Raw genomic sequence first — 24,663 nt, 5'->3', positions numbered from 1 at the left:
GGGAAGATCGTTAAACTAATCAATTATAGAAGTACCCCATAACCTTTTTAATGTTTAAAACTATAACCCCTCAAGTTTTTTCTACTCCACATTTACCCAAAATGTTTCAGTATTCATACATGTACTTTTAGTATTTTAAGCCCACATACAAATCACAACAGATGATGAATTTTTTTTGTCTTTATTTTTTAAAGACTAGATGATAAGCTTTTATTGATTAGGCGAACAATCATATTACATAGTGGTGCCTGGTGATCGAGTGCAACTGACTCTTTTGGCACAATTATTTAGCTTAAGTATAAGACCCCCGTTATGTCTCACTCTCAACCAAAACTGATTTGGTATTTGGGCTGTCTATTAGGCAAAAAGAGACCAAAGTGTTGCTCAACTCCTTGGGCTTTCATGTTCTCATCAAACATTGCAAACAAGTATGCCTCTATAGCCCTTCCAGCTCTCCTGGGACTCCCTTGATTCACATGACCAATCAAGTTCTTATAGTAAGTCTCAGCATTACCCACTGTTGCTGCATTGCCTCCTTCAGATGGCCACCCACTCTCAGACACAACAATCACCAAATCAGCTGCTCCTGCCTTCTCAAGAGCAGCATAAACTGAATCCAAAAGTGCATCAAACAGGTTCTGGTATTGATACTGACCGTCAGTCACCACGACTCCCGGTGAAGTGAATAAGGCGTAGGCAAGTTCAATCTGTGCTGTGTTTCCAGTGTAGCTGAAATAAGGGTATATGTTAGCAAGAAGTGGTGCTCCATTGGCTTTTAAGAAGTCCAGAATCGGGCGTAGAAATGAACTAGCACTGTCGGTGAATACGCCATTCGATGGAGGGGAGGAATTGATAATCAAAGTTGTGTCGATTGCTGTTGAAACCTTGATTTGGTTCTGTAAATTTGCTGCCACAAGTGCATTCTGAATGTTCTGCATTACTGGTAAGATGAAACCAGCCTTGGCATCGGTCGGTGGCACTTCATTGCCAACGGCGATGTACTTGAATCTGACATTGGATGAGTAGGCTACAATGTTGTTTTGGACCCAAGTTGTTGCAGCTGAGGCAGCTGTGAGAGATTGAAGGTCGTCATTAGGGACTCCGAGAATGAGTTCGATGTTCGATCCCCTCAGAGCCTGGAGAGTCTCCGGATGTGGATCGTAGATTCTCATTCTTCGAATGTTGTTTGATTGATAGAGACTCACAACTTCTGCTGGAGACGGTAAGTTGTTTCCGTTGCGTCCATTGCAAACACCGATGGACTGTGCACCTGCACAAGATATAGCTGATATTTAGTGAACCATGAGGGAATCTATAGTCACAGTTTCAAACTAACAGAAGGAGATTAACTAAGAAACCTATAGTCAATATAGCATCAGTTACTCGATCGATTATTGTGAAATATAAAACAGTTAATTAGTGGAAACAGATCCACAAATTGATACAAGGGACTCAACTATGCCTATGCAAACAGAATTTGAGAGCAAGACAGACCTGTTAATCCAATGCTTGATATCAACAAGAATCCGAGCAGTAGAAACGTAGAAGCCATAAGTTTCTGAGAAGATGAATAAAGCTCAGCTTGTTCAATGAAATTCAGAATCCAATGACAGAAATATATACAGATCAAAGGTAGGCAAGAGCATTCCTTTGAATTTGACTAGTCTTTCTTATGTTGCAATATCATTATTTTCCTCGTCAAATACAAAAACTTCTTAGTTTTTGTCGAAATGTTATAATCTAGACAAAAACCCAGTTCCATTCATCTAATTTATGGCATAATTTTCCACAATATCTTTGTCTGCATTTCTATTTTCCACTTTGAACTTTCTTCAGGACTTGTTAAGTCCATTCCAAGCTGCCTAACCAGAAGACACCAGCCCAAAATTTAGGGGTCAAGTCATTAGTCCAAAATTTACGGGTCAAGTCATTATACTGACTGATCCAGTTCCTTAATGAGTCCAGTGGTTGAAACTGACCAAATGCCATCCAGTGATTGAAACTGACCAAATGCCATCTTTAGTCCTTGTTCTTATCTAGTTGACAGCCATGGCTGCCCATTGAGGAAGGATAATGCACTAAGAATATTCTGAGTTACTACTAACCAGTACATATGCCCTCTAGTAAGTTCAAGTTTGAAATGTCTTGGAAAATCTTGTCTTGTTAGGGAACCTAAAGATCTTGTCTTGTTTTGTTGTGAGGGTTGAACGGTTCAAGATTTTCAGAGGACTTGCTTTTGCTTAACGTTATTGTTGTGATTTTCGTGCCATCTCAACGCCGATGGCCAGCCCATACTAGTTTGGACTTAAGCAAATTGTTTGTCACTAATTAAAAAGTTTGGATTCAATTATATTCTCCAATCTCCATTGAGTTGCCACCAGCCCATATTAATTTGGGCCTAAAAAGTTAATATTTTATGTGGGCCATACAGAAACTCAAAAAGTTTGATTAACAATGATGATAGGTTAATATTCATCTACTTTTTCTTCGCGCGCTCTCTCTCCTTGCGAATTGCGATTCTCTCATATTCCTTTACCTCCTCGGAGAACACGATCCAGTTGTTCTCTCTACTCGTCCGCAACGAGAGGCCATGCGCGCAAAAAATGGCTCCATAATTCTTTGGTTGAAGTAGGATCTTCGAGTCCGAGTCGACGATCATCCATGGTTCCTCCCTACGTCTTTGGTTGAAGTATGCTTCTTCTGCCTTGTCTTGTAGTTCTCGTTTTTTCTCCTTGCGGCGTTAGAGTTTTTCGTTGTTTTACATTCCAACTCTAATGTATCGTTAAAACCTAGGATCGGAACTCTATTTTCGCTTTCACGAGCTCGCTTTCCTTCAGATTTGTTAGGTTTTTCTCCTTGTGTTGTTAGGTTTTTTCTTTGGTTGAATGAGGATCTTCGAGTCCGAGTCGACGATCATCTGGGCCTTGTAGCCGAACCAGAGTATCGTGGCCGTGGTTCCTCCCTACGTCCTCGATCACGGATTCTTTTTCGTGCGTATGCTTCTTCTGATTTGTCTTGTATTCCTCGTTTTTTTCTCCTTGTGTTGTAGGTTTTTCTTTGTCTTATATTCCAACTCTAATGTCTTGTTAAAACCTAGAATCAGAAGAACCCGATTTTTGCTTTTAGGAGATCGCTCTCCTTCAGATTCTCTTATCTCCATCTGCTCATCTGAGCAAGTTCTCTGTTCGACCAAGCAAGGAGAGGCAATAAGCTAAAGAATGGCTAGGTAATTATCTTGTTCAGCTAGGATCTCCGAGTCTTCTACTATCCTGGCCTTGTAGCCGGCAAGGCAATGCGCCGAGAGTTAGCTATAGAAGTTATTTTTGGCACACCTAGGGAGGTATCCGGTTCTTTGCTAGCTTTAGTTATATAATAAGATCTTTTAAATATCACCATCGTGAGAATATTTTCGTTAACTGCATAATTAAGTGTCTATATTGTTCTATGTTTTTTCTCTTTAACATGTCCTTCAACGTCTAGACAGACTTGTATACCACTCTTGGGCCTTTAGCGGATGCTGTTGGAGCAGAACCGGATCAGGTATATGCTTCTAGAATGGCCTATCCTGATTTATATATCCTCATTTCATTATGCTTTTTTTATGGCAACAACTTTATGTCACATTTGTTAATGTTAGTTCGTGAATGTTATGCCAAGTGCCAAGGCACACACCTAGTGTTATTTGTTTGTTGTTTGCTGTTTGGACCTTAAAGAAATAGCATGATGTACAAGGCCATGATCTTAATGTTCGAGAGCAACTGAGCATTTTATCACTTCAAATCACAGCCTCGACTGGGCTTGGAAGATGTAATTTCGAGCTGGCCCAGCTGAGATCTCTGTTCCTTAGAAATTAGAACAGAACATATACACTGCCAAAAATTCTTTAATATATGGCACATTTGTGTGAAATCCTAAAGTGGAAGCTCTGCAATTCTGCAGGGAAAGTTGGGGAGTGCTGGACCATTTTGTAGGGTGAGAAAAGAACACAGAAGATGGAAGAATGAAAATGCACACAGAGGTTTGCTTTAGATGGTTCAATTTTTTCATAAGTGATCTCATTCTTGATTTATTTGTTCGGGATAATTCATAGTTTTAATGTAAATTTTCCTGTTCTTTCTTTAATATAGTGGAGGAGGATTGCGCCTTGTGCCTTAAGTAGCCCTTGTGCTTTTAATTACACTGCTTGGAGATGAGCTTGGCTCTATAGATTATCATCTCTATGATCCTTGTAACTTTTCTTTAATTTAGGGTGTCTGACTATGAATTCTGAACTCTGCTTCTTGTTTTAGAAGCTGGACATCTCTTGATTCATGGCTGCTCTCCCCACCTCACCGCCAAATGTCTACAAGGTAATACTCCTATGCCAATACATGTATGTTTTTCACTATCTTGTTTTGTCATATATGGTTGACTGAACAATATGATCTGTGTGATGATAAAATAATCTGGTTTGTTTCTTTCAGGCACTGGTTTTAAATATCATCCAGACCTTATAATTGGCAAAGGTTTAACATAGACTTTTCTTGTTTATCCTTTTCTTCTAGCCATTTATCATTGCGTTTTAATTTTTTGCAGTTTTTTTTTCAACATAATTTGTATGTGATGTGATAGGATAAGAACCTGGATGATTCAATGTAGGATAGGGGTAGTGCCAATCAAATTAAGATGCAAGAAAATATGCTAAGATAGCTTTGGCATTACAATGTAGAAGAAATTATTGTGGTATTGCGTAGAGTTGAAAAGAATATAAGTAGGATGTACTGGTTATAAGAAAAGGCATGGACTCTATAGACTCTATAGAATAGATGAAATTGTATATCTTGATAAGAACAAATGGCAAAGGAAAACTCATGGCATGGATGGGTTCATGTAGCCTACCCTTCACATATTGATTATGAATTTATGATGGTTTGGGTTTGGGATAAGACTTTGATGATGATGAATGTGATTGCTGTTTGCAATGGAACTGCATTTGCATGATTATTTATCCATACCTTATGCCTCATTTATCTTTCAAAATTGCGCTGTACTCTGGTATCATCTCTTGGAACATTCTAGTGGTAACAGAAGGGTTGCGAAGTCATACAATAGTTTTGCAATGTTCGAGTCTGCATTGTTTGGGGGTCTGAAATTCATTTTTGGTGGATATAAGCATTGCCACACGGAATGCACATGTGTACTGTAAAAGAGAAAGTGCTATGTTTCCATTGTTTTGGGAAAAAGGTAAAAAAAGTATGGGTCTCTTGCTTTTTTCCCCTCATTGTTGAATTAGTTTGATTTTTTAACCAAAGCTTTGTCTCATTGTCTGCATTTTGGAGCTGATTTTGATTTCGTGGGTGCTATATTTGCACCTTTAGCAAATCAAATTCACTCTAGTAAGATGCTATTTGTCTTCTAACAATTTTGCCTGGTTTTAAGTTTTTGATTCTTGCAATGATTAAATGGCTAGTTAGCAACATCTTGTGTGGATGTATCTCGACTCCTGCAGTCTTTATATTCGAAGTCTTGTCTATGGTATTTTTTTTGGATTGAATTTTGTATGTATGTAAGTATATATATACACGCGTATATATTTGCATTTAAGTCATTATCATACCCCCAAACTTATATATACATACATATATATTTGCATTCAAGTCATTATCATACCCCCAAACTTTTATGAGGCAGCTTTCAAGCTTGTTCTTTCATCTCCTTGAAAAGCATCATATTATAATCTTCTTCGCCAACTTCATTGCACATTTTGCTTCAGGCATTACCCAATTAAAGATATTGGCTGGAAATTTACGCAGTTTGATTCTGTTTCTTCAATATGATAAAGGGCAATATTAATCTGCTTTCTGGACTTGCTGAGGCAATGGGATAGCGAGGTTGGTATATGAACAAGGTTGGTATTTCCCTAACTCTGAACATTATTTGATCATGGAAAAATATATGAGATCAGGCATATTAGCTGTCAAAATTTGTTTATGTTGAGTTGATAAAACTAAAGAATGATATGTGAACTTGCGAGACCGTGCCACATGTTTAAAAAGTTGTAAACAAAGTAACATCTAAGATTAACAAGGAACTGTTGGCACGGTATACTCATTAAGACTTGAATCAGTGATGTCATAAAAATTTGTTTGAAGACACTAGTTGTTCGGCACCATAAGGTCCATATTTATGATTTAAAAACCTAATCAAGATAGAATTTATATTTTTTTACTAATTTCGAGAAGATCTCACCAATATAACATGCCCTTCGTAACCTCTCAAGGATTTGTTAGGAATTTGGGAACTTGTGTTGCCAAGTGTTCTCTTAGTGAGATAATAATGCCCCCTCTTTGATCCATCCGTGCTCTAACCTTGCCAATCGAAACACATCATAAGATCTGTCCAGCCCAGTACCCTACTTAATGTTGATGCTGTTTTGAAATTGTTTCATTTTCTTTGCTAGTAGAGGGATTTCTGTAGTTTTTACTCAAAAGTTTTTCTTGAATTTGAAAATTATGTCTGTCTACAATTGTTTTATGGTGTACTTCATCTGCCATTGTAAAGAAATCTGTGTTCAAAAGTTTACTAGCAGAACTTTTAAAGGATTAGTAGACATAACCTACTGTTAAGCTATTACCCTTCCTGGCTTTTATTTATACACCTCGAAGGTTGAGTCGTCAATATATGTTCTGTTCGATGCTGTTTCTGTAATGGTTATCATGATCATTAGCCATGCTCCACATTAACACTATTGCATCCGTGATGTGCCATATGCTCTTATATAACTTCTTATGCTGGTTTCACAACGAAAAAGCTTGAAAGCTCCAGTTTTGCAATGTTGCATGGGATGCTTTCGCAGTAGGGTATTTTGCTAGAATAGATAGACCTGTGTAGGGGCACGTATTTTCACCATCCTTTTGAGCACTTGTGTTTAGGTTGCATGTTTCTGTGTAGTGTCATGTATCTAATGTGAATGGTGTCATCATAGTAACAAACTTAGCTTCTTCTGGCCGTATGTTTGGAGTGGCTTCGTATTTTGATACCAAGCACTGATTTGAGTGGCTGAGCATATTTAGAACTGCAATCTAGATATTAGCTTCTATTAAGAAAATAAATGTAAAGATTGGTAACACAGCTAAATTATTGGAGATGCAACAAAAATAGGCCTCGAAGTTCAGAGAGCCGAAATTAATAAGAGGCCATAGTAGTTGATCATAGTCCATTGAACAATCTAATTGTTTTTTTCTCTCACATAGGAAAAAAAGTGACGAATAAAGATGACTGGCGCCATGCCAAACTGAATATCAAATTGGCTCGCAGAGAACACGGTTTACCTGGGAAGAGATGAACTTGTCATGTTTTTTTGCGTCTGCTGTATATTTTGTCTTTTGGGTGAGTTTAATTGTGTTAATTTTTGGTTATTTAAGGTGTGGTTAAATATTTTTAAATTTATGTGGGGAGCAGATATGAAGATGAAAAATAATGGGGTGCTCACCTAAAACTTAAAGCCAATCAAGCCCATATAGGCTAGACTTCAGAAACTATCGGCCCAAGTAGAAAGGGCTTGAGAATAGACCCTTATCGGATGGGCTTAAGAAATTATGGGTCCATTTAAGAGATGGGCTTGAAATTGCGAACCATATATAATGGGCCCATTTATGATGGGCCTAAGATTCTGGGCCCATTTATAAATGGGCTTGATATTCTGGGGCCATTTGTTATGGGCTTTTTAGAAATTCCGGGCCCATTTATAGTGGGCCTAGAATTCATGGCCAATAACAATGGGCTTTAGAAATCTGGGCCCATATATGATGGGCTTTATAAATTCTTGGCCCATTTGTGATGGGCGTAAGAAATTCTGGGCCCATTTGTTATGGGCTTTAGAAATCCGGCCCCATTTATAGTGGGCCTATAATTTATGGCCCATAACATTGGGCTTTAGAAATTATGGGCTCATAATCTGGGCATATTTATAAGATGGGCTTATTTTCTGAGCCCATTTACTATGGGCCTGAAATTCTTGCCCATTTATGAGATGGGCGCGATGTTCCATTTATGATAGGTCTAAAAATTCTGGGCCCATTTGTGACGGGCTTTAAAAATATAATATGGGCCGGAATCTTAGGCCTATCATAAATGGGCCCAGAATATTATAGGCCTTATATTCTCTAGAAATTCTCTGCCCAATCAGTTATAGGGCCCTTAAATCCAATCAATTATGGGCGGGAGACTCGATGAATTATGTACCGCTAAATGTCTGGAGTCCTAATTATATCATTATCGTTAAGGCTATCAATTGTGTGCCTCAGGCCCATCAAAATATGATCGTCACGCACCAACAATTCTTAGGCCCAATAAGGTAAGGGCCAATAATTTGTACATCAGTTCAAAATAAACCTCATATCCAATTAAATATGGTCGTCAATTGTCAAGCCCAAACATAAACCAGCCCAATAATATAAGGGCCAATAATTAGTGCCTCAGATCCAATCAAATTCGGCCGATAATTAAGGGCCTCAGGCCCAATCAGATATGAACGTTAAACCAATCAAATGTGATCAATAAGCCCTCATGGACCACGTAAATTGACCATCTGGCCTAGCAAAGTTATTCATCAAGTACTATATAAGTATAATAACCAGGCTAGTCACTCCTTTACGAAATTCGTTGAGAGCATATAAATAAACGTTACTTCGACACAGGACTTTATTATGGCAACATTACCAATTATAATGATAATAAACACAATATTAACAGCCAATAAAAGGTCTAAAACTGGCCATACAACAAAAAATAATATAACCATAAGCAGAACAGAACCTAAAGAGCAGAACTTACCCATGGTTACTCCCCCATATCCCTCGAGCAACTAAAAGGTTGAGTCAACAATTAGACATTATAATAATAAGTAGAAGGATTATATCTACGACACTACACATACGCAACTTAAAAAACAGTTATGTAAAAAGACAGATTGCTGTTACGGGTAAAGTTCCAGATAACATCGGGTATATGGTGTGACTCATTTAGTTACGGAGATCAACCTCATAAAGATGGCCAATTCTTGGACATTCATTACTTCTCTAAGATGCTCTCCAACTAGAAAATGCATTTACTTCCGATGAATGCAATGAAATAAAGAAGGCAAACACAACGACTTGTACCAGAGGCCCTTTGAACAGTTCATAATTGGTAAATTTATAAAAAATAATAATAACTAAAAACTAAATAGCCTAGATCCATGGTCATCTTCCACAAGCAATCCCCTAAAGAATAGTGAAAAGCATTAATCTTACCTTGTCAGATTGCTGATAGTCTGATACTTCAGACATAATAATCTCCCTGTGACGTTATGCTGAAATGCAAATCACCTTACCGACGACCTTCAATAGGTGTGTATAGAAGTTCAAGTCATCCTTTACATGAAGTTAGTTACAAATTGCATTTGCGGAATGTAAGCACTAAGCACCTTATAAATTCTAATCTAGCAAAGGACAGTTGCACTGGCAATAGAGTACTTCGCTTATAGAATGCATGTACTCAAGATGAAGTTTTTTTGGCTTATAAGTGGTTAAAAATTTCTTAAGAAGAGGGAGGAAGGTTAAAAATTTCTTAATGGATGAGAACATATCAAGAGTCACTTTAAATAGAAAACATGGAGGCGAGCTTTGAAGTTAAAAGATTTTGAGACAGCTAGGACTAATACAAAATATATGAAATGTAAGTTCTTTGAAAATCGAAAGATTTACCTATCTGAATTGGTTCCCTCATCTTTCCCTCCATTTTAAGACGGGAAAGAAAAATACTTAAATTCCAGAATTTCACATATTTTTGGGTTTATAATTCAGAATGATGGAGATTAAGTGTGGAAAGATTCAGAAGGAACTCAGAATTCCTTGATAATTGTAAAATAAACCAAACCAAATAATCCTGCCTAAATTTAAATGGGGAAATATGAGTAACATGCTTTGCCTCGCCTGCAATTCCGCATATTGAGAACAATTAAATAAGAGAAACAAGCTAGGTTACCAGAAGGCAGAAACAAATCCCAAAATATCAATGCCTAAAGTTCTGAAACTGATTATTTTGAGTAAGTAATCTTCATTTCAAATAAAAAGGGGGGAAGGGGGAATAGAAGGTAATTAGTATATGCATATCTTACCATACGCTTGAACAAACAAACATGTGAAAAAACAGGAACGAACAATAAATCAGCTACCCAGGTAGCTGGTAGCTAGAAAGAATCATAGACGAAAATACATAGAGATAAGAGGTCCGAAGAAGCTAGCGTATGCTGGACAAAGAGAAGTTAACGCTCATTCCAAAAATAATCAATATGAATATTATATATATATATGATGGATGCATGGGAAACTTAATTGGGTATATAAAATAACCTGCCCTGGTTGTGTAAATAAAAATCAACATCAAATCAGAATATACAAAGGAAACAGTATATACTGATTGATTAGGTGTGTGTGATTAGATATATATCGATTCATCGAATAACTGAATTAGAGTTAATGGGATTATATACTTACTCCATGTGCAGCCAAAATACAGCCACATTAAAATGACATACTTGATCCGGTTTCTCTAATAGCACAAAAAGTAAAAAAAGAGATGCTTATTTTCTGAAACATGGCAATGGCGCTATCATCCTAAGGCCAAACAAAGTCAGACTTAATAAGAGAAATACCAGTGCAAAGATTAACTTCACCCTTTTCAAAGTCAATGTGCAGAGAATGAGCAAACATGTGAGCTTTGGTAGAAAGAAAATCACTATCTCACATTCTTGTGCCAATTCTCTGCCTGCATTGTATAATAATCCTGCATGTCAGCAGTAAAACATGCCAAAGTAATTTCGGGAAATAGCTAATGAGAATCCATAAGTTCGTACAGATAAAACTAAAATAGAAAATGGGCTCTAAAAACTGGAAAACAGAAAACTTGAGTAATCACAAGTTCTTCTTTCAGTGTATTTTTGGAGAATCATCAATCAAACAAACAAAAGGAGAAACATAAGTTATTAGCATGCACAATAATCACATAAATCAAAACTGTTAAAAGTAATTCATCTGAAAACAGAAAGGAAAAAAAAAACCACTAAAGGCTTAGCGAAAAATTAAATAGGAATTCAACCTTCTTTAAAAAGTTGTCATAACTTGCTTTCAGCTACAAACTCGGCTAAGTACAACTACCGCAAATCAGGGCATGGGATAAATGATCCATTTGGTATACGTAATTATTTACCTTGTGCCATCTCAACTAGGATGTTCAATCTCATCTATTCATTGGTTTTGCATTTTCTTAAAGAAAAAGTATAACGATTCCAGGATATTGAACTGTAGGACTCTCCTAATTATGCAATGACTGCCCACTGACAAAGTTATAATTAAGTGACAGGGCAGTAAAGCCTTGCTTCAATAAAATTCATTCAGCGATTCAGCCTTAGTTCAATCTAATTCTACTTTAAATTTACATTTTGATCCTGATAAACAAATCAGAGCCCATCAACCCCTTAGGCCCTTACAGACATTTTCTGCCAATTGCCAGGACAACAAAATCTCCTGTGCCAATTAGCCATGTAGATACATAGGAATGCACATTATATCGATCTTAAATAATAAGAAATATGTTTCTTTGTCACACAAACAAAAGTACTGATTGAGAGTCAAGACTACACAAAAAGCTAATGAGAGTAGTCACTTAACAATCACTGATATTCATTTTCACGGACTCTTTGCTAGCGCGACAAATTCCCCAGTACACAAACAAAACAGTACACTGACTTAGAAGACAATAACAGCAATAGTAATTGTTGATATGCACCCACACACATACATACTATTGAAAATGGAACTTATAAGCTCACTAAAAGAATGTCAACCTATCAGGATGTATATGCTTACAAAATTCCACAGAATCAACAACAGAACAGACCTACAAGACCAAATTGATCACTTCACTAACTACCGCATCTGAATTAATCAGTTTGCCAGAGTTGATGTAGCCAGTTCACCAGATCTAAAAAATTTTACATTCAAGAAGAAAAAAAGAATTGAAACAAAAGAAAACATCTATAAGAACCTGAGTTCCGTCTAGCTAACAAGAAATTCACGATAAGATTCTGATTAAGCTTCTAATCTATAAGCATGTTCAGTTCAGTTTAGTTGTGAAAAGTCGACAAATATTGAAGGATCTTCAATTTCAAGGTATTTAATAAAGATTTCTCAGTTACTGGTACCTTGACATGTTTTCGCAGCAGACGCAACGAAGCCCTTGAGAGTCTTCAAACGGTGAAAGCCGGTAATAGTTCCGTTCTGGAAGGCTCTGGCTCGAGAGTGAAATTGGCGGTCCCTAGATACATCCGAAACGGAATTTTGAACCAGAAGTTGGAGGCAGCGGAAACACTTCCGATTGCTCAGCGGCAGCGGCGATGATCCGCTGAGGTATGTAAAGAGCGTTCAAAGGAGTCTCCAGAACTGAAAGTATTCCTGTCTTTCACTTCTGAGGTAAGAGGAGAAAAGGAGAGGAAATGATGATGATTTAGTTGAAGAGAGAATAGATAGCGAGAAGGATACGAGATGCCAGAGTGATAGAGACACAGTATACAAACCCTAGATCTGAGCGCAGACGACAAAGTGTAGAAACCCTAACAAGTCGGGAGGTCCTGGAGACATTGAAAAAAATTAGACGAGATATCTAAAGCGGAGGTTAGAGGCGGTCCTGCGGATCAAACTTTCCATTGCTCGGCGGCAGCGGCGATGGCTCGCTGGAGCATGATTGAAGAAAGAGCTCGCTGCCTTCGCTTCTAAGGTTAGAGGAGCAGAGAAAGGGAAAGGAGGATCGTTTGATTGGAGGAGCGAACAGAGAGGAGAGGGGATGCGGGAAATGAAATAGTGAGAGAAACAAAAGTAATATAAAACCAAAAGTGGACTGGATCATCTCGGTGGACCAAGTTGAAACTAAATTAACGAGGCCCATCAACTCTAGGCCCAATCATTCGAGTCAGCAAAAAGCTTGAAAATATAATATTTCAGTGGGCCTATTTTTACATCTGGTTGGGCCTTCCAACTCAATCTTTGATATACAAACCTACTGTTGAAGAGAAGCAACCTACCAACCTCTGTGAAGTGTGAACCAACAAACAAACAGGAAAACATACACAAAGCTAATTTCATTAGCTCCCAAGCTACACAACCAACAAATAAAAGCAAACAAAGTGTGAACTCAAAGATATACATAAACCCAAATTTTCTATACAGATTCATCACTTCATAATTTAACCCATGAAAGCATATACATATATATTATATAATATTTAGATGTGTATATATATGTATATCAATCAAGAAAAACACAAACACATATACCCAGAAAGCTATAGAGATGGAAAAAAGCAGAGTCCTCATAGTTGGGGGAACTGGGTACCTAGGCCAGAGGTTGGTGAAGGCAAGTTTAGTCCTAGGACATGAAACATACATACTTCATAGGCCAGTGACTGGTGTTGATATTCAGAAAGTTCAGATGCTATTGTCATTCAAAGAACAAGGAGCACATCTTGTGCCTGGATCTTTCAATGACCACCAGAGCCTTGTCAATGCTGTGAAACTAGTTGATGTTGTTATTTGTGCAATATCTGGTGTCCATATAAGGAGCCACCAAATTCTTCTTCAACTCAAATTGGTTGAAGCCATTAGAGAGGCAGGAAATGTTAAGGTAAATTGATACAATTTCTGCTTCTATAAACAATTTCTAATAAGCAACCAGCATAATGAAATAAAATGTCCTTTTTTTCCAAAAAAATAAGTACTAAAATTCAAACTTACTATGGATATATGTCAGAGATTTTTGCCTTCGGAATTTGGCACTGATCCAGCAAGAATGGAGAATGCAAAGGAGCCTGGAAGAATTACATTCGACGACAAAATGGTTGTGAGGAAAGCTATTGAAGAAGCTGGCATCCCTTTCACATATGTTTCTGCTAATTGCTTTGCGGGTTACTTTCTTGGTGGTTTATGTCAACCTGGTGTGATCCTCCCTTCAAAGGATCGTGTGGTGTTGTATGGTGATGGCAACGTAAAAGGTACTTATGACATATAGAGAGCAGGAAAAAAAAAACACCCAAGAGACTGCACTTGCGTACTCTGAAAATTTTGAGAAAACAAAATTAAAATGAAATAGTACAATAACCGAATGATATCAATGTATAGAAAACTACTTCATAATTTACAAATAAAAGTTCAACATAATTAGGTACCTTATTTTTGTTTCCGATGTCTTGGCAGATTCTGATATTTCTTCTCAATTTGACAGCAATTTATGTTGATGAAGATGACATAGCCATGTACACTATCAAAACCATTGATGATCCACGGACGATCAATAAGACACTGTATATTAGGCCACTCAAAAACATTTTGTCTCAAAGAGAAGTTGTTGAGACTTGGGAAAAATTAATTGGGCAAGAGTTGCATAAGTCCTCAATTTCCGAGCAAGAGTTTCTAGCTTCAATGAAAGGTAATTACACATAATCCTTGATGAGACTGTATAAATATAAAGTAATTAACACCATGAGCCTCACTGTCATAGAAAAGATTTAAGCAAATGGTTAAAATGTTTAGCGAGATTTAACATCCATCATTTCTAATTTCTTTCACTTCTACACAAAAATAGGGCAAACTTATGCAGAGCAAGTTGGAATGACACATTACTATCATGTTTGCTTTGAGGGATGCCTTACAAATTTTGAGATTGGAGATGAGGGAAGGGAAGCAACTAAGCTTTACCCAGAAATTAAGTACACTACAGTCGAAGAGTACTTGAAGCGTTATCTATAACTGCAAATTAGCAAACAACCATGTTACACGGTTTGAACTCAACAACAAGTGCCTTTATTCATGTAATATCTTCAAGTAATATCTACTATATATATATACACATATATTTATTTATATATAAGAAAAGAGCGAGAAGATTCTGCTCTTGATTTTAATGCCTATGCATTTTATTTGTGAATGGTCTCAAATACCTGCTTGATATGTTTTGGATACAAATTATTTTGAAATGGAAAAACCAACTACATAATATGAATGACTCGCAATCTTCGTTTTCATCCAATGCTATGACTCGAGTTTTCATTTAGCCATTCTGTGTCTCCTCCACTTTGCAAGTTATCCTACACTGATTAGGAATATATAGGGATCTCTTGCTCTAAAGCTTATTTTGAGCAAGAGATCCCTATACACACGCATGTGTGCTTGCTAGAAGTGAGAGTATCACTGACTTTTATACCAGACTTGAAGAGCCAAGAGCTCCAAAGCTGACAGACTCTATTACCTCTGAGAAAACAAGTTTGGCTGTCACTAATGGCTTATGGAGAGGAAATTCAAGGTCGAGTAACTAAAAGTCTTGCCATTGGCACACCAAATCCAGCCAACTACATCTACCAAGCTGACTATCCTGACTACTATTTTCATATCACCAAAAGTGAGCACATGACTCATTTGAAGGAGAAGTGGGCACAAATGTAAGTAATCGTTTTTAAATGTAATGCAAAACCTCCATAACCCATCTACAGAGCGTGATATTGATTTTCACGTTAGACATTGGCATTATAGCATGCAGTTTTTAAACTAAATTTCAATACTCGAGCTTCATGAGATCATCACTCAATCATTTGTTCTTGCTAAATATAGGAAGAACTTGAACTTAAACATTGCGAGATGTCTAGTTTGATTACTGACCTGAAAATGGCGTGGCGGTTGAAAATTCAATGATCAATAAACGCCACTTCCACATAACCGAAGGGATCCTCAACAAAAACCAAAACATGTCGCCTATGATGTCCCATCTCTTGACGCCCATCAAGATATTTTTGTTGCAGAGATACCAAAATTCGGGAAGGAACTGTTAAAGGTTTGATTGAAAGTGTGTAGTTTATTCTCTCTCAATGAGGCAATATATATAAGTTACAATTAATCACCAATTAGTGATTCACGGGTATCAATTATCCTTTGATAAGGAAACTGGAAATCAATCATACAATAAGAGAATATTATGTTGACTTGTTTAACACCCCCTCTCAAGTTGGTGCGTAGATATCTACTAAGCCCAACTTGTCCAACGAGTCATGAAATACCCTTGTAGATACTGCATGAGTTAAAACATCTGCTAATTGTTGATCTGATTTTACGAATGGAACCTCCACCAACTTATCTTCTAGTTTCTCCTTGATGAAGTGTCGATCTACCTCAACATGTTTCGTACGGTCATGTTGTACTGGATTATCTGCTATCTCCCTCGCTGCTTGATTGTCACAATATAGGTGCATTGACGCTTTTGGCTTGAACCCAATTTCAGTGAGCAAAATCCTAAGCCACAAAAGTTCACAAATCCCTTGCACCATCCCCCTATACTCAGCTTCTGCAGAGGACCGAGCCACTACATTCTGCCTTTTGCTTCTCCATGTCACCAGGTTGCCTGCCACGAATGTAAAGTAACCAGACGTAGACCGTCGATTAACAATGTCACCAGCCCAGTCTGCATCCGTGTACCCTTCTACTTTCACATGACCATGCTTTCGGAAACTCCAATCTGCATCAGTGTACCCTTCTACTTTCATATGACCATGTTTTCGGAAACATAATCCTTTGCCCGGGATTCCCTTCAAATAACTCAGAATACGAGTAACTGCTTCCATGTGATCTTCGCTTGGTGCATGCATGAACTGACTGACAACACTTACCGCATATGCAATATCGGGTCTCGTCAATGATAAATAGATCAACTTTCCTACCAACTTCTGATATCTTTCTTTGTTTGTAGGAATTTGATCCTCGTAAATACCCAGATGATGATTTTGCACAATTGGAGTATCAGCCGGCTTGCATGCAAGCATACCAGTTTCGGACAGAAGGTCCAAAACATACTTCCGTTGTGATAGACAAATTTCCTTCGGAGAGCGTGCAACTTCAATACCCAAGAAGTACTTGAGTCCTCCTAGGTCTTTCATCTCAAACTCTGACGAAAGGTGCTTTTGCAATCTCTCAATTTCTTGTACATCATCTCCTGTGACGATCATATCATCAACATATATGATAAGCAAGGTTACTTTCTTACCATTATGTTTGATGAATAGTGTATGGTCTGAGTTTCCTTGCCGATATCCATATTTCTTCATAGCTTGTGTAAACCTCCCAAACCACGCTCTGGGCGATTGTTTGAGGCCATATAACGCCTTATGAAGCTTGCAAGCTTTTCCTTTTGAATCAGGAACACCGAATCCTGGTGGAAAATCCATGTATACTTCTTCTTGTAGGTCTCCATGTAGGAAGGCATTTTTTACATCAAACTGTTTAAGAGGCCAATCAAAATTAGCAGCCAAAGACAATAAAACTCGAATAGTATTCATTTTTGCAACAGGAGCAAAAGTTTCCTGATAATCGACTCCGAAAGTCTGTGTGTAGCCCTTAGCTACCAATCTGGCTTTGAACCGATCAACTGACCCATCTGCTTTGTGTTTAACTGTGAACACCCATTTGCAACCTACAGCTTGCTTACCCGAAGGAAGAGAAACTACACTCCAAGTTCTATTCTTCATTAAGGCCTCCATCTCTACTCTCATTGCTGCAGTCCATCGTGGGTCTTGTAAAGCTTCTTCCACTCTTGTAGGAATTTTTATTGCATCAATCAGGTGAACTAAAGCACAATACGATTGTGGTAACCGGTGAGTAGATACATAGTTTGTAATGGAATACTTTACTTTCTCCTCTGGAGAATACCTCTCAGGTGGTTTCCCACGATTTTTTCGAGGAGGTAACACATATGTACTTTCTACAGGACCACAATTGTAACTAGTTTCAGGGTCAGGGATACTTACCTCCGGGATATTGTTAGGACCAGCAGATCTTGGAGGTGATACTGGAGGAGGGGTTTTTTTTTCTTCATCTGCTGCACACGGCACTGCATGCAGAGTCCCTGATGCTGTAGTCTCCGCTTCATGCACTACATCAGGCACGGTCACTGCTTCAATCTCACTCTCGGATGTAATACGTTCCCCAACTTCACTTTCGGCTTCAATCTCAGTTGTGGGTTCTTCTAACACTGTATCGAACTGACTATAATCCTCATCATTACATTGAGGCTCCCCCTGAGGATCATGGTTGGTTCGGGTAGGAGGAAAAAATAATGAATCCTCGGAGAACGTAACATCCATTGAGACATACATGTGACGAGAGGAAGGATGATAGCATCGGTACCCCTTCTGTTGGGGACTAAATCCAAGGAATACACACCGCACTGCACAGGGATCTAGTTTACTTCGTTGATTCTTGGGTAAGTGCACATAAACAACGCAACCAAAAACCCGAGGTTCTAAAGTTAAAGAAGAGCAAATAGAGACATGATCAGCCAATGTTGCCAAAGGAGTTCGAAAATCTAGAACTTTGGAAGGCATCCGATTCATCAGGTAGACTGCGTAGGTGACGGCATAATTCCAATATGTTTGGGGAACACTTGCACCAATCAACAGTGCTCGTGTGGTTTCAAGGATATGCCGATTTTTCCGTTCAGCAATCCCGTTTTGCTGTGGGGTTTGAGGGCATATAGTCTTATGAAGTATGCCTTTGTCCTGGAAAAAATTAACAAGGTCACAATTTATATACTCACCACCATTATCGGAACGAAGCACCTTGATGGGGAGTGAATATTGGTTTTGAACCATGTAGTAGAAAGCTTTGAATATGCCACTGACATCGCTCTTATTTTTCATCGTATAGATCCAAGTCATCCTAGTGCAATCATCCACAAAAGTAATAAACCACCGAATTCCAGACAAAGTAGTAACCGGTGACGGTCCCCACACATCAGAGTGAATTAATTCAAAAGGAATAACTCGTTTATTAAAACTGATAGGATAATGAGTACGATGGCTCTTGGCCAACTTGCAGACATTACAATCTAAAGAAGACTCTGAAATATTCTGAAATAACTTAGGTAATAATTTCCGTAAATATCCAAAGGATGCATGACCCAACCTTCTATGCCAGAGCTGGATGGTTTTGACACCGGCATGATCACTACCTTGGACTTGATAAGCACGCCCTGAAGTAATATCCTCCACGTAATACAACCCCCTCCGTTTAGTACCACGCCCAATGATCTCCTGAGTCCGAATATCCTGGAGTAAGCAAACCTAGGAAACATCAGTACAACACAATTTAACTGAGTAGTAACTTGTCCTACAGACAACAAATTACTGGATAATGCAGGTACAAGTAAGCAATTGTGTAGAGAAAGAGTATGAGTAAGGGCTACAGAACCCGCTGCAGTGACAGGGATAACACTGCCACTTGCTGTAATAATACTATCTCGAGGAGGATGAATTGTGGAATCCAAAAAAGCCGGATTATATGTCACGTGGTCCGTAGCACCAGAGTCAATAATCCATCCTGTATCACGGGCTGCAGAGATAGTTAGGGCAGTGCCCATATTACCTGTATCACGGTTGTCATCTCCTTCGGAAATCATACTGAGGAGAGATAATTCAGAATTGAGACCATCTATCTCGACAGCTGTTGAATTTGAGTGGCCGGTTGCTATGGCTGCCACTCCTGAGCTATTTTTTGCCGGATTTGTTCGCTTGTTACCCTTCCCTCGATTTTGCTTTCTTCGTTCGAGGAACCAATCTGGGTACCCATGGATTTCAAAGCAGGTTTCTTTAGTATGTCGAGTTCCATGGTAGTGGCTACACTTAAGCTTGTCCTTCTCGGCTTCTTCTGAGTCACGTAGAGGCCGAGAGGTGTCTTTAGGAAAAGACTTGGTAACCATGGCCACGGATGAACTACTCTCTTTACCTCCAAGCATAGTTATCTGTCTTTGTGCTTCTCGTCGGACTGTATTGAAGCACTCCTCAATCTTCGGGATTGGCTTCATCCGGAGAAGATCACTCCGGATCGAGTCAAAGCCATCATCTAGTCCTGCAGGGAAATCATATACTCGTTCTTGTTGGATCTCTTCTTTCCGGGTTTTTATGTCTACTGCACACACCATGTTGTTGGGACGTCTCTTATCAATTTCCTGCCAGACTCCCTTTAATTCTGCAAAATAGAGATTTACCTGGCGGCCCGTTTGTCGTGTCCTTGTTGCTTTACAACGTAGTTCATAGTATTGAGATTCATCCTCACCATCATAGAACATCTGAGAGACGCTATCCCATATCTCTTTTGCTGTTGGAAGTTCAATAAACAACCCAAGTATGTGTTGTTCCATGGTCCTCAATAACCATCCACGTACAAGGGCATCCTCTGTTCGCCATCGCAAATAGTCAGGGTCCTTCCCGTCAACCGGTTTTGTATGACCAGTGAGATACCCAAGCTTGTTTTGGCTTGCTGCATGGACCTCCATCATCCTCGACCAGATTTTGAAGTTTGTATCACCTAATCTGAAGCCGAACGCAATCATGTTGGTGGATTCAAGAGGCCCGTTTGAATTACTCATTGTTTCATTAGAACCACTCATCGTGGTAGTTGGAATGGTTAGTGGAAGTACTCCACTGTCATCTGTCATGTCTCTTGTCTTGAGACACTACAGACTATTGTGGTTTGGGTTAAGAAGAATGAAGAAGACGAAGTGGACGGTGAGGGTTAAAGGAAGGCTTCGATACCATGTTAAAGGTTTGATTGAAAGTGTGTAGTTTATTCTCTCTCAATGAGACAATATATATAAGTTACAATTAATCACCAATTAGTGATTCACGGGTATCAATTATCCTTTGATAAGGAAACTGGAAATCAATCATACAATAAGAGAATATTATGTTGACTTGTTTAACAGGAATCTGCCTCAAAGGCCATTGAAGAGTGGGGACAACAGTTATCCAAGATAACCCACCTCATACTCACTGACATTGTTGGCGTAGATATGCCTGATGCGGATTATCAACTAACCAAGCTTCTTTTTGATTCAACCAACCGTCAAGAGATCCATGTCACATCACTAAGGCTGCTACGTCGGAGGCACTGTCCTTCGATTGGCCAAAGACATTGTAGAAAACATTGCCGGTGCCCGAGTCCTTGTCGTGTGCTCCGACATAACTTCCGCAGGAATTTTCGTGGGCCTTCTGACGAACAGGTGGAGGACATGATATCTACTTGACGGCTAAGCAACAGTGGGCGACGGGGCCGCAGCTCTAATCATTGGCACCGATGATGAGCCAGAGGAACTCCGTTGTTCCAGATTCTGTCCACAACGGAGACCATCGTTCCCAACTCAGATGGGGCAATTACCGGACATTTACGCGAAATGGGTCTCACCATTCACTTGTCAAGGAACGGGCCCGCCTTGATTTCTGACCACATAGAGAAGTGCTTGGTCGACGGATTTGAAAGCATCAGACTGGAATTCATCAAAAAATTCAATGCAAAATAAGTTCTTTTCAGTTTTCACTAATATTTTTATTTTGAAGGCTTCAAGAAATCTTTGGACCTTTGATGAATGAATGCAGAATCCTATCGGCTACGATAAATGGCATCCTGTGAGTTCCATAAATGAACTTTTATGAATGAGAACTAAAACGAAATCATCATTACATATTCAAACGTGCTTCACTGCTGCCAAACAATTAAAAGAGGGACAATACATTTCAAGCTAACAAACACGCCCTTAAGATACAAAGACTTAGCTAAACTTCTGTCTGAAATAGCATCCCCTCCCCATGCACAGGAATATTTTTCACTGTAAGGGTTGGACGATTTTTCTGGGTCTCCTACGGCATATCAAGTAGTGGATTATCGAATTTAAATCTTGTACGTTCAGTCTCCAGTTTCTCTAGTTTAGCTCTCAAGTTCTCCACCTCTTGAGAGGCCTCAAGAATCTCTTCTTCACTTTTAGCCTCCTTTAGCTCCTCCAGTCTGGTTTTCATTTTCTGCAAATCATCGTTGGCCTCCTCAATATCATCATCGAATCTAACAAGCTCAGGAGCACGAGTGAGGTGCATCAGTGCATGGTCCCTTTTTCTTCTGGCGGATCACTTTCTTGGTCCAGTTGAGCCTGAGAAATCCCTCCATTTGATGAACCCAACACCTGAATATATTAATTTGTTTGTCAAAATGAAGCGAATAAAAACAAGCTATTAATTCTCATCAAACGTTAAATCTAGAAAAACAACGGGGGAATCCACCAGATAGGATTAATTTCTTCAAATATCAAGGATATTAGGACGGCTACGACCCCGATGAATGGAAAAAAAAAAAAATGTGAAATGTCCCTACGAATCTTAAAAAGCTCATTTGAGGTCGTAGTAGTAGAATTCAACAAAAATAGAGTGGAACTAACGGCTGGTCTTATCAATCACGTCGAAATGAGCTTCGCGGACGTCGGTTTCTTTCTAATTACTCTTACTCCTACATCACAAACAAGGAAAATACTTGCTGATTTTTTCAAACAAGTAAAATCATACCTCAGATAGAACGCATTCAATATGAACTGCAAAATCGCATTCTTCACAATAATACACCAACTGATTTGGGATTCTTCTTTCCTCACAAGCATCACAATAGTGATCCTCTGTTTCATCTTCACCTTCCAATTTCTTAAGGGTCAGGGGATCTATATGACATTCGTGCTTGATGGTTCGCAAGATCGGAGCACAACTGAAATGGAGATTAAAATTGCACTTAACACAACGAAAAATCTGGGCCTTGCAGCGATTTCCACACGCACTGCACTTCATTCCACGAACTTTCTTTTCGAAGTAAGTGAGACTGTGCTTGTGCTGTTCAACCTTCAGACTAGGCTTCAGAAAAGAACAATCAATACCAACTTCCATACCACCTGACTGTCTCATGTACGTGAATCCATGGAAATCTTCTTTGCAGGCACTGCAAATGATTGCAGGTTCAAGACAAGCTAGGAGGCCGAACGTAGTCGCCGTGTCGAAGTGGTGCTTGATCTCTTCGGGCAACTCCACACAAGATTTATGAAGGAAAAATTTGCATCCTCTACAGACATAGGCCTCGCCATCGATATCTAACTTGCACCCAGAGCACCGAATACCTTCAAACCTCCTGAAATTAGCCGGGGTCAAGTGATGGCGGTGGCTACTATGTTTAATATTCTCTTCAGTACCATAGCTAATGAGTGGATGATCATCTTCTGTAGCACATTCAATGTCCAAGACAAAGTTGCATTGTGAACATTGGTACCTGAACCCATAACAGGATTGGTTGCAGCTATGGCATATAAATACTCCTAATCCGTCCTGTGACTTGCGGAGCAAAGTGAGAGGGTGAGATGGGTGAAGAGGGCTTTGTTGGATCTCCATTGGCACTTGAGAGCATGATTTGTGGAGACAAAAATTGCACGAAGAACACTCGTAGGCTGGACCACGGAGAGGCAGATCACAGCCAGCGCACTTGGAGTTGTGAATTCTCTTCTTGTTGCACAGCAACAGTGGGTGTTCGTGGCTGAAATGGACCATACTCTCCTCCATTTCGCTTTAATTGTGTTTGTAACTGATGATCTATCTGTTTATCCTCTGTCTATTTATCTTTGGTGGATGCTCTGTTTCAACTTTCAACCGAGAATTTTATTTTATACACACTTGCATATTTTATGGGAAACAAGAAACGTAGTATAAAATTTAATCTATTTTTCGACATAAGCAAACTTATTTTTATATATGCATCCACGTCAGGATTAGCTGGCGGTTTGTCTATTTTATGCTCGTAACGTATACTGCCAGTTGCCCTGCATTTTAAAAAAAAAAAAATATTATGAATGATGCAGGGGATTGACTTTTGAGGTCTTGATGGATTCCTTTTACTCATTAAATTTCTCCGAGTGAATGATTACTCTGCTTTTGGCTAAAAAAACTTGGCTCGTCTATCCCTCTCTCTGTTTGTCACTTTGTCCCATTTCTTTTAGGGTCACATTGCCAATTATGTTCCAGTATCGCCATCGGTTTCTGGGCTGGGCATTTGGTCGAGTGCTTGGCGAACAAGCAGCAAGCACAACCAAGTATTGTGGGTGAGAGGAAAATATTGTGAGTCTGGTTATAACAATTTTTCAAAAATGATAATTGTGAAACCCCGAGTTTTCATAGGGGTTAAATTGAAATTTCAGTAAGGATTATATTGTACGTATAAATTGTTGAGGGGTGGTATCGAGACTTCTAGAAAACATCTAGAACTTGAAAGAGTTGAGTCTAAAGATATATATAAAATAAAACCACTTTTGCCAAAGTGGGAATCAAGTGGGCTACATATTGAGTGATATTAGGTGTAAAAGATAGGGAAACGGGTATTTTATTAGTTAATGAAATTAGTGGGATAGTGAATAATAATGGAAGATTAGGGGAGTAGATAGCTATTGAGATGGCAGAATGGTAAATAAGTGGTGACTAAATAGTAATTGATTGAAATAAATCATTGTAGGGACACCAGTGGGAGGTTGTGCAACGACTAAATGAAGAAATAATGCGAGTATGGACCCACAAAAATTGTTGGTCAAACTGAACTCCCCAATCCTCACCTAAAAATGCTACATATATATAATATTTATTTTATCGTAAGTCCCACCTATACCGGGGTAATAGCACTTTTGGGTACTGAATAATCTGGCCCAGTTCAACTCGGGAACTCATTTTTGAAACGTTTCAAAGTGGGAACCCAATTTTCATATTTG

At 38.8% G+C, this 24,663-nt stretch overlaps 4 protein-coding genes, 1 long non-coding RNA gene and 1 pseudogene across 20 annotated transcripts; 3 read left to right on the top strand and 3 right to left on the bottom strand.

The window, feature by feature from the left end:
* Positions 1-160: 160 nt before the first annotated feature.
* Positions 161-1,669, bottom strand: LOC119992850 (glucan endo-1,3-beta-glucosidase-like). The gene is made up of 2 exons (XM_038839637.1): positions 1,495-1,669; positions 161-1,270 (listed from the first exon to the last, which is right to left on the bottom strand). The coding sequence occupies exons 1-2, from the start codon at positions 1,550-1,552 to the stop codon at positions 324-326; spliced, it is 1,005 nt and encodes a 334-aa protein (XP_038695565.1). The 5' UTR covers positions 1,553-1,669; the 3' UTR covers positions 161-323.
* An 835-nt stretch (positions 1,670-2,504) lies between these two features.
* On the top strand, positions 2,505-7,428 carry LOC119992414. 15 transcript variants are annotated; one of them, XR_005466380.1, is made up of 9 exons: positions 2,505-2,689; positions 2,869-2,990; positions 3,127-3,340; positions 3,481-3,540; positions 3,940-4,018; positions 4,290-4,349; positions 4,464-4,505; positions 5,753-5,887; positions 7,233-7,428. XR_005466380.1 is itself a non-coding variant. In XM_038839088.1 (7 exons), exons 2-7 carry the CDS (start codon positions 3,293-3,295, stop codon positions 5,795-5,797), a joined length of 294 nt encoding a protein of 97 aa, XP_038695016.1. In that variant the 5' UTR covers positions 2,505-2,689; positions 2,869-3,292; the 3' UTR covers positions 5,798-7,428. The 15 variants fall into 15 exon arrangements, 2 of the variants coding, with proteins under 2 accessions (XP_038695016.1, XP_038695015.1); XR_005466379.1 differs by having other exon boundaries at positions 3,098-3,340; XR_005466382.1 differs by having other exon boundaries at positions 2,618-2,628.
* Positions 7,429-8,531: 1,103 nt separating this feature from the next.
* LOC119993573 lies at positions 8,532-12,880 on the bottom strand. 2 transcript variants are annotated; one of them, XR_005466549.1, is made up of 2 exons: positions 12,224-12,880; positions 8,532-10,806 (listed from the first exon to the last, which is right to left on the bottom strand). It is a non-coding gene; the product is annotated as an uncharacterized LOC119993573 (long non-coding RNA). The 2 variants fall into 2 exon arrangements; XR_005466550.1 differs by having other exon boundaries at positions 8,532-10,788.
* A 479-nt stretch (positions 12,881-13,359) lies between these two features.
* LOC119993294 (bifunctional pinoresinol-lariciresinol reductase 2-like) lies at positions 13,360-15,087 on the top strand. Its single transcript, XM_038840352.1, has 4 exons — positions 13,360-13,698; positions 13,825-14,065; positions 14,296-14,499; positions 14,656-15,087. Exons 1-4 carry the CDS (start codon positions 13,369-13,371, stop codon positions 14,817-14,819), a joined length of 939 nt encoding a protein of 312 aa, XP_038696280.1. The 5' UTR covers positions 13,360-13,368; the 3' UTR covers positions 14,820-15,087.
* A 5,425-nt stretch (positions 15,088-20,512) lies between these two features.
* LOC119993461 lies at positions 20,513-21,415 on the top strand (annotated as a pseudogene).
* Positions 21,416-21,519: 104 nt separating this feature from the next.
* LOC119993293 lies at positions 21,520-23,600 on the bottom strand. Its single transcript, XM_038840351.1, has 2 exons — positions 22,439-23,600; positions 21,520-22,062 (listed from the first exon to the last, which is right to left on the bottom strand). Exons 1-2 carry the CDS (start codon positions 23,468-23,470, stop codon positions 21,976-21,978), a joined length of 1,119 nt encoding a protein of 372 aa, XP_038696279.1. The 5' UTR covers positions 23,471-23,600; the 3' UTR covers positions 21,520-21,975.
* Positions 23,601-24,663: the final 1,063 nt, after the last annotated feature.

This window comes from Tripterygium wilfordii, chromosome 23 (genome assembly GCF_013401445.1).
Source record: "Tripterygium wilfordii isolate XIE 37 chromosome 23, ASM1340144v1, whole genome shotgun sequence".
Classification (NCBI taxonomy): domain Eukaryota; kingdom Viridiplantae; phylum Streptophyta; class Magnoliopsida; order Celastrales; family Celastraceae; genus Tripterygium; species Tripterygium wilfordii.
Note: the sequence above shows the minus strand (reverse complement) of the source record. Positions and strands in the feature narration are given on the sequence as shown.

Excerpts from the sequence above, each read along its gene's own strand:
- LOC119992850 (XM_038839637.1), bottom strand. The coding sequence starts at position 1,552 with ATGGCTTCTACGTTTCTACTGCTCGGATTCTTGTTGATATCAAGCATT. Across the intron at positions 1,271-1,494 it reads ATCAAGCATTGGATTAACAG|GTGCACAGTCCATCGGTGTT; the intron begins GTCTGTCTTGCT and ends TATCTTGTGCAG.
- LOC119992414 (XM_038839087.1), top strand. The coding sequence starts at position 3,293 with ATGCGCCGAGAGTTAGCTATAGAAGTTATTTTTGGCACACCTAGGGAG. Across the intron at positions 4,019-4,289 it reads GAATGAAAATGCACACAGAG|AAGCTGGACATCTCTTGATT; the intron begins GTTTGCTTTAGA and ends TTCTTGTTTTAG. Across the intron at positions 4,506-5,752 it reads AGACCTTATAATTGGCAAAG|GCATTACCCAATTAAAGATA; the intron begins GTTTAACATAGA and ends ATTTTGCTTCAG.
- LOC119993294 (XM_038840352.1), top strand. The coding sequence starts at position 13,369 with ATGGAAAAAAGCAGAGTCCTCATAGTTGGGGGAACTGGGTACCTAGGC. Across the intron at positions 13,699-13,824 it reads GAGAGGCAGGAAATGTTAAG|AGATTTTTGCCTTCGGAATT; the intron begins GTAAATTGATAC and ends GATATATGTCAG. Across the intron at positions 14,500-14,655 it reads GTTTCTAGCTTCAATGAAAG|GGCAAACTTATGCAGAGCAA; the intron begins GTAATTACACAT and ends ACACAAAAATAG.
- LOC119993293 (XM_038840351.1), bottom strand. The coding sequence starts at position 23,470 with ATGGAGGAGAGTATGGTCCATTTCAGCCACGAACACCCACTGTTGCTG. Across the intron at positions 22,063-22,438 it reads TTGAATGCGTTCTATCTGAG|GTGTTGGGTTCATCAAATGG; the intron begins GTATGATTTTAC and ends TAATATATTCAG.